General features: G+C 29.7%; 1 protein-coding gene across 2 annotated transcripts; it reads left to right on the plus strand.

Annotated features, from left to right (window-relative positions):
- Positions 1-427: 427 nt before the first annotated feature.
- On the plus strand, positions 428-3,946 carry LOC110602313. 2 transcript variants are annotated; one of them, XM_021739800.2, is made up of 4 exons: positions 428-1,198; positions 2,200-2,255; positions 2,344-2,536; positions 3,456-3,946. In XM_021739800.2, the coding sequence occupies exons 1-4, from the start codon at positions 512-514 to the stop codon at positions 3,807-3,809; spliced, it is 1,290 nt and encodes a 429-aa protein (XP_021595492.1). In that variant the 5' UTR covers positions 428-511; the 3' UTR covers positions 3,810-3,946. The 2 variants fall into 2 exon arrangements, with proteins under 2 accessions (XP_021595492.1, XP_021595493.1); XM_021739801.2 differs by having other exon boundaries at positions 2,347-2,536.
- The last annotated feature ends 4,511 nt before the right edge of the window (positions 3,947-8,457 follow it).

Consider the following 8,457-nt stretch of genomic DNA (forward strand, 5'->3'; position numbering starts at 1 on the left):
TATTTTATTTTTACTTAATAAATTAAAATAAAATTAACGATGTTATTTTTAATTGAATGAAAATATAAAAATATTTAATATAATTTTAAAATTATAAAAATATTTTAATTAATTAGAATAAATTAAAATATATAGTAATAATTATTTTTAAAAAATTTATAATATTTGGTCAGTCGTAAATTTTATTAATAAAAAGAATATTTTATTAAATAAAAATTAATTTATTATTATTTTTTTTAACCAAAAAAATTAATTTATTATTAAAAGTTTAATAAAAAATATTTTATAGATTTTATCGTATCTCTAAATTACCCTTTATAATTTTAGAAAAAGAAAAGAAAAAAAAAATCGTTTTTATTTCGTAACGTGACAAGATAGCTTTTCTAACGAATCTTTTTGAGCTAATCATATATCCTTGACTTGGCTGGGCTTGGTCATTGGTCACTCTCACACACACACTTATTACCCAACCCGTCCATCAACTCGCTGAGTCCTTTCTCTCCAAGTAAATATGGCCGGAGAAGACGACGGAAACTCGAACCAAGAAGAGCAAGACCATCTGCACCAAACAATCTCTTCTTACATTGGCCTTAGCTTTTCTCTCTTCTTGGCATCTTTGCCAAGCAACTCCTTCAATTTTGTTCAGAAGCTTCAATCCCAAATCAGAGACCTCTCACTTCGTCTCTTCCACACTGAGGAGCAGCTTAAGCAAATGAAATCCAGGAGAAAAGAGGACTCCAAGGCCAATGCAAGAGTTGTTGAGATCTTTGCCAGCCACAGGAACGCATGGCAGGCAGAAGAGAAGCGGCTACTGCAACAGATCGACGCCGCTGGTGAGGAGATGGCGTCACTAAGGGCCAGAATTCAAGATTTGCAGGGAGAGAGGGAGGAATGGAAAGCCAGAATTCAAGAGTTGGAGAGAGAGGTTGGTGAGAGAGAGGAGATGATTGGGTTTATGTCTAGAAGTGCTGTCGCTAATTTTGCAGCGGAGGAAGACGAAGAGGACCCATCTGGTGGTGGCTGCGGGAACAGGGAATGTTATGGTTTGGAGGAGAGTTTTAATTTTGTTTATGATCAGCATCACCATCAGCAGCAGCAGCAGCAGCAGCAGCAGCAGCAACCCGTTAATGGAGGTTTAAGTGCCGATTTATTGGCTTCTCCTTATAAGTTTTGGACTGATAGAGCTAGTCTCTGGCAGGTTTGCTATTTTCCTAAACATTTTCTTTAGTTTGATAAAGAATAAAAAAAAGTTTTTGCATGATTCTTGATTGGTTCCCTTTCCTCGCTATCTGATATCTCTGCTTTGGATGTTCGTTGATTTAAATCCTATATTTGGCTAAAGATTAAATGATATGGTTTGCTGTATATTTTATATGTTTGTCTTCCTTTTGATAGACTTTTTCCCCAGCCCCAGATATTGGAGCATATCTTTTCACATATGGAAGCTTTATCATCTGATAATCTTAATTGTTTCTTAGCTTAACCCTAGGGTTAGTCTAGTTGACAGGTGAAGTAGCTTCATGTATTGTTTAGTAGGGATCTAATCTTGGGCAAGTCACAAAGAACTCATTTCAACTTGTTGATGGTATGCTTTTGATCAGACAGGATACCTGAACTAAATATGGTTCATTAACAAAATATTGTAAGTTGGTCGCATAAGCTAGTGCTTAAAAATTATTTAAAAACAATTTGTTTTTAATCTGTCTGATTTTCTGTGCTTATATTTTGTAAATGAAAAATTAATTTGTCCTCATATACAAGTTTACAACTAGAAGATCACCAGATCAATATGTCCTTATTCAAAATTAGCCACTACTTTTGCTGCTTGTCCTATCGAAAGCTTATAGTATTAAAATCAAAACAAAACTAATTTTTCTTTAGGGATCTGTGAAAAGTGGCATCTATGTTTGTTATTAACATGCCCTACTTTTCCAAGGGCAATAACAGATCTCATTCAGTTGAGTTTTTGAATCTTTGATTGACTTTGCATCCATAAAAGATCTAGACAATTTGTTTATTAAGAAACTTTTGGCTTGTTCCTGAACTTTTACGGTCTTACCTAGTCTCTACTTCAATTGGTGGAGCATTAGACCATGTCAAAAGAGATTATCATAGAAAACTTCATGTATAGATTTTTTAAGACTTATAATTTACATGTTCATTCTTACAGATATTAGAGTTGAAAATTTATTCATGCAGGATATGCACAATGAATCTGTTGAATCACTCTATCATATGAAGCATTATGTGGCCAGGTAAATTTAACATTCTAGATGCTAATATTCCTGACTTATGTTTATAATGCTACAACTGATGAAGCTCTGCTGGGCATTTTCTGTTTAGAAGGGAGTCTCCATGGAAGGTAGATGGTGAATCAACAGGAATTTCCTCCAAATTAAAGTTACTTGAACAGGAACTCCAAAATTTGGAAAAGGTTGGCAAAACTGATCTGTCGAAGGTTCCAGCACTGATGAGGAAGCAGGCAAAGAGATACCAAGCTCTTGCAGGGAAGATTGATGATCTATGTAGAAGAATGGTAATACACATATAATTTTCTTTGATCCTTCTGTTTTCTACTTTGACATGATTTTTCATGACCTATTTGCCTATACTTTTCTGAAGGAACTCTAATCTCAAGTCAAACAAGATAATTTTGTTCCTGAAATCTGCAAACAAACTGCTAGGCTTCTTAATTCTTTTGGTTTGTGACATTTGACTTACTGAGGCTTTTAATCAATTTGTTGCTTAAGCTTTAGGAAAATTGAGGATCATCCACACCAGAAGTCTTGCGGATAGGATTTTGGATTTGTTATCACTGGAGATGAATTTTGTTCAAACATTTTTTTTTTAACTATCGTTACTAACCTGTCAAATATTTCTCAACATTTTTCATTTGGATTAGTGTGCATTTTCATTCTATACACTCGTTTGAGAGATTAAAAAGGAAAAGAAGTCCAGATTGATGGATGGATCATAAATTTAATATTGTGAACAGTTTCTGTGAGAGAACAGCTACTAAATCGCTTCTGAATGTTACCAAACAGTTGTTTCTGTGGATATTTTTCTGCTTTAAATCTGTCCACCATTCAATGAGAATTTTATATTCATGTCAATCCCCATCCACATTCTTATGTTTATGTGGGCCTGCATTGAAGAAATAATAATTTGAGATTCATCCATAAAGAAAAAGAATTGAAGTTCCTGTGAGCCTTTCCTTAAATTCAGTGTTGAATGAGGACAATATACTCTGCATTTATCTTGACATTGAAATTTTAATTTTCTGGCTGGGGTGGAGAGTTAAAACATGGGGTTATGTATAATGATATTTCTCTTTATCTAATATGCATTCACATTCACACGCTTGCCGAGTATGTTGTTGCTCTTCTTTTTCCAAAGGTTGAAATATTCATATGGGGTATGTATGTTTCCTGAATCTTTTTTCTATGACATTTCAGCAAGCTAGTGATCCCTGTGAACCAACACTTGGTCAAGAGTTCCGTACACAAAGGCAAACTGAGTTTTTGCTTGAAGCTTTTCGACTTCAGCAGCGTGCATCTGAAACTGGACAAAAGTTGATGGCATTACAAACTGAGATTGGGAAGAGTTATTATGGGGATGAACTGGACAGTGAGGCCAAGCTTAGCATGAGACGATCTTTTGACTCCATTAGAAACAACTTAAAGGAAGTACAGAGAAACTTAGAAATATGGTTGGCTCGAATTATGGGAGATCTCGAAGGGATTCTGGCCAGGGATGGAGCCTCCCGTGCAAGGGAGTTTTATGTTTCTAGATACCCTTTTGTTCAGTAGAACTAACCCAAATGTATTTAAAGCTCTTTTTGGTAAATAGGTTAACCTGTCTTGTAAGCCTTGAAAGCAGCAGTTGAATATGCTATGGAAACCACTCATTTCAATAGAACTTATTTATATTCCTGTTGAAGAGATTAGCTAGGCTAAAACAGTTAACTTTTTATTTTTTAATTTAAATATTAGATAATGATGTAAATTAATTATCGATCATCGTAATTACCCATTAAGAAAATTCTTTTTAACTCCTTATGGGTTTGATCTTTCTTCATCCAAATTTTCAAAATCTCTTCTTTCCAACATATGAATCTCCAAGTTCAAATTAGCATGAAGGATATTTTTACTCGATTATGAAACTTCGAATTTGAATTATAATACAAGTTAAATGGAAAAAAAAAGAACAGAAAAAAAGCAACAAGTCTCGCAAACTCCAATTGTCGTACAAAGGAGCAGACAACGATTCAATTATATGCACATGTTTACTCGTTAATGGCATAATTATTAATATGCACTAGTTTTAAATTTTTTATACATTTACCTACTATTCTGGTGATATTATGTAATTGTAACTAATTTTTAAATATTATTTTTTTAATCAATTTTAAATATTATTTTAAATATTATTTTTATTCATCGGTTGTTAAAATTAGAATTAATGGTAAAAAATTATGTAATTTTAATTTTATTGTAATTATATAATATATTTTTATATTTTAAAATTATTTTAATGTTATTCTATCGTTATTTATCTCATTAAAATTTAATAAAATTAATATCACGTCAATAAATTTTAAAGCAAAATTAATAGTAATTTAAAAATTTAAAATAAAATTAAAAATATAGGGGTTTTAATAATTATCTATCCTATTAAAAATTTTTTAAGAGAAGAAAAATAGAGATAAATTACATATTCTTTTAATTATTTAACCAAATCAGACTAAATAATTAAATACTTAATCCCTATATTATTTTTATTATTATTTTTAAAATTCACTTTAAATATTAATATAATTTAAAAAATGGCGAATTAACATTATATTTAAAATTTAAAAAAATAATAATTTAAAAACTATCATAAAAATTGTTTTATTATTTTTAATAATTTTAAATTGATAATGCTAAATATTATTTAAATTATTTTTTAATATTTCATAACTAATAGCGGTAAGATTTCAAGAATGCAACACTAGCCATTTTCATTGCATATTATTATATTTTTAATTTGATAATTCAACTTCAATTAAAAAAAAAAACTCTTTTAATTTTGATTTAAATATTATTAAACTCCTTCTTACCAGCTTTTTAAAGTTAATTCAATTAAAATATAATTTTTCTTTCCTTACTTCTTATATAATTTTATTTTTTCTAATTAAAATTTGATAGATTTTAGGTATTTTCACTAACAATAATATGATTACACTAATAAAATCATATATCAAATTAATTTTTATTATTGGTAATTATTAAATATAATCTTTTTAATTCTTTTAAATAGAATTAATTTTTTTACTTTTTTATTCATTTATTCTTTCATGAAATTAAATAATAAATAAATATTCAAATATTAACTAAGTTGTCATAATTCATAATTAACTGTAATCTTTTTAATTATTTTAAATATAATTACATTTTTTACTTTTATTTATTTATTTTTTCATGAAATTAAATAAATAAATATTCAAATATTAACTAAATTGTCGTAGTTCATAAATTTTAAATATTACCGTTAATTTTATTTTTTATTTTTATTTTGTTAAATACTATTATTATTTTAATAGTATAATTATTTTAAGCCACCATTATAAAAAATTATTCAAATATTTTATGTAGTTAAATATTTATTTAATATTGATATTTAAAATAAAGTAAAATATTGTAACAAATAATAAAAAATCAATTACTTTTTTTAACAAAAAAAATCAATTAATTTAATGTCCTAACTTTTTTTATTTGCATATTGTATTAAATATTAGCCATCAACACAGTTAAACCAACTTCCATAGATTGAAATGTATTGGAAGATATTAATGATATAATTAGACAACAACTGAAATGGTCAGAATAAATAAATCTCTCAATAATAATAATAATAATAATAATAATAATAATAATAATAATAATAATAATAATAATAATAATAATAATAATAATAATAATAAATTGGTTTATCTAATAGTCCTAAATCTGGTGCTCTACTTATTATTTCTTTATGTGATATAGGATTTATTAATAATGAATTCTTTCTCATGCAAAACCTTGGCTTTGATACCAACAAATGCACAGGATCGAAACTTACAGAGATTCACAGTCAAGCATCAAGTAAATTTTAATAATGGATTATAATTTATAATAGGTTATAATACTTTCATTACAGGTTATAATACTTTCATTAGTACGTGACTTTGTAATCCAAGTTTCTTCTACGGCATAACAATTTGTCGGATCGAAGAGGTCTGGTTTTTCAGTCTATATACCAAGAAAGTATAAATTTATTGGCCTATCAGAGTCATTGACCTTCAAACTATAAAATGATTAAATTTATAACAATTTTCTGGTGTGGAAGATCAGACTAAGCTGCAACCACAGAGCATACTTATGGTGTTTTAATTTCTATAACGGAGGTTAGGGTTCCTGCAACCTTAACCTGGGATCCCCAAAGTTAAGTCAGAGTGTGGAGGGAGAAGAGAAATATGCCGTCAACACGGACTTATAAAGTAACAATTTATAAACTATATGAAATATAAGAAACTTACTATTTTAAAAATTGAGAACTGATACAGAATTCTGGAAATCAGAAGGGAATTCACAAGGAAAATAAGTGTAAAGAAAATAGAGAGAGGATTACAGTGGTCTGCCTTCACAAGGGGAGAGGCTCCCTTTATATAGAAATTTTCTGGCTTTTACTGTTGAGCCACGAGAGCTTTACTGTTGATTCACGCGAACTTTTACTGTTCATGAATAGTAACTTGTCTGCTACTGTTTCTGTCTTTTACTGCTCCTTTTTACTATTGGTGAATAGTCTGTCTGCCACTTCTGTTCCTTTTTACTGTAGATCAATAGTTTGTCTGCCATTCTTTTTACTATTTTTGTCCTTATTCTGGTTATACAGATGAGGACAAAGATGAGGTGTCCTTCTTTTTCTTGCCTTTTTTCTTTAATTTTTCTTTCTTTTCTTTTTTCACCTTTGATTTCTGTTTTTCTTTTCCTTTACCTGTTTTACTTTTGATTTTTACTGGCAGAAGAACTTCATAACAGTCGTCTTCATTGCTGTCACAGTATGAAAATATTTGGTTCTTATTGGAGGATGACGTCTAGGATGACGCTGTCGACTCCGATTCTGAACTTGACTGTTTTTTAATCTTTCTTCTGCTGTGTGCTTTTCCTGAAACTTTTTTACTGGAAGACTTTCTTGATGATTCTTTATCAGTGGATCCCTTTGATAATTCTTTATCACAGGATTGCTTTATTTTTTCCTTTATTTCCGAAGTAAGCTGATTAAACATCTGTTGACAAATCAGCTTATATTCTTTTGGGGTTTTAGCAGCTGCAAGTAGGGCTTGACGTTGAGCCTTTTATGCTTCGAATGAAGAACTATCTTGCAGGGATAATTTAGTTGCATAAGATGTAGCTGGAAATTATGCCTTTTTAATTATCCATTTCTTAACAACCATTTCTGTGGTGGTGTTTCTGAATGATCCCCACCATTTAATTTTATGCTTCTTTACTATGGCTGGAATAGAAGTTCCCGCCATATACTGAAAATCGAAAAACCATTGGTATACCCTAGGAATAAAAAAATTTATACAAAAGTACATTAGAGGGGGTATATAGGTTTCATTCAGGTTGGGTTTATAATTATTTTTGAAATACTGATATATTTGAGATACTTCGGACGAAATAATTTATTCAGAAATACCTCTATACTGCCACCATTTTAAAAACCAGTTTGGAAATCTAGTGGTTTCTTTAATTTTTGACTGGTCAAAATATATTAGCCATGAGTGAGTGTGGTTTGGATTCCGGATACTAAAAATATTTTTCGAGGCGTCTATATAATCAAAATAGTTATATGAAGTAAAATATTTTTTTAGAGTTTTAAATGTTAGAGCAGTGTACAAATTCGAGGTTGGCCAATCCTTAGGATGGATAACCCGTTTTATCTGTAAGGAAGAGTAGGCTATTATATTTTTATTATCAAAATTATGTTTTATTTTTACTGACTCAGTATCTTCCAAAATACTATGGTAGTATTCCTGAGATTTTGAAAAATCCTTAAGTGTAAAATACCAATTCTCAGGATAATATTTTTTAATAACTCCCCATGGGTTTACATCGTTATAACCATTTTCAATAACAATTTCAAAATCAGATATATTTTTATAGTCCATTTATGAAAACTTGTACTATACCCATGAGTAGATTGGATTTTTGGCAAACTCACAGCCATCAACGGATTTTGTATGTCTTTACTATCCACCATTTGAAACAGACTAATCATACCATGAACGGGTACGATCGCTTTAGTTTTAGAGGGCATACCTGAGTCTCCTGAGGAGGAGACTATATTCTGCAATGCTTTGATCACCTCTAGCGATTGACTTAATTCTTCAATTCATCTTTTTAAATCTGATGGATTTGATTTTAGGTTTAA

The sequence above is a fragment of the Manihot esculenta genome, chromosome 15, assembly GCF_001659605.2.
Source record: "Manihot esculenta cultivar AM560-2 chromosome 15, M.esculenta_v8, whole genome shotgun sequence".
Taxonomy (NCBI): Eukaryota; Viridiplantae; Streptophyta; class Magnoliopsida; order Malpighiales; family Euphorbiaceae; genus Manihot; species Manihot esculenta.

Coding starts and splice junctions, on each gene's coding strand:
- LOC110602313 (XM_021739800.2), top strand. CDS start 512: ATGGCCGGAGAAGACGACGGAAACTCGAACCAAGAAGAGCAAGACCAT. Junction 2,256..2,343: donor ATGAAGCATTATGTGGCCAG/GTAAATTTAACA, acceptor TTTTCTGTTTAG/AAGGGAGTCTCCATGGAAGG. Junction 2,537..3,455: donor ATGATCTATGTAGAAGAATG/GTAATACACATA, acceptor ATGACATTTCAG/CAAGCTAGTGATCCCTGTGA.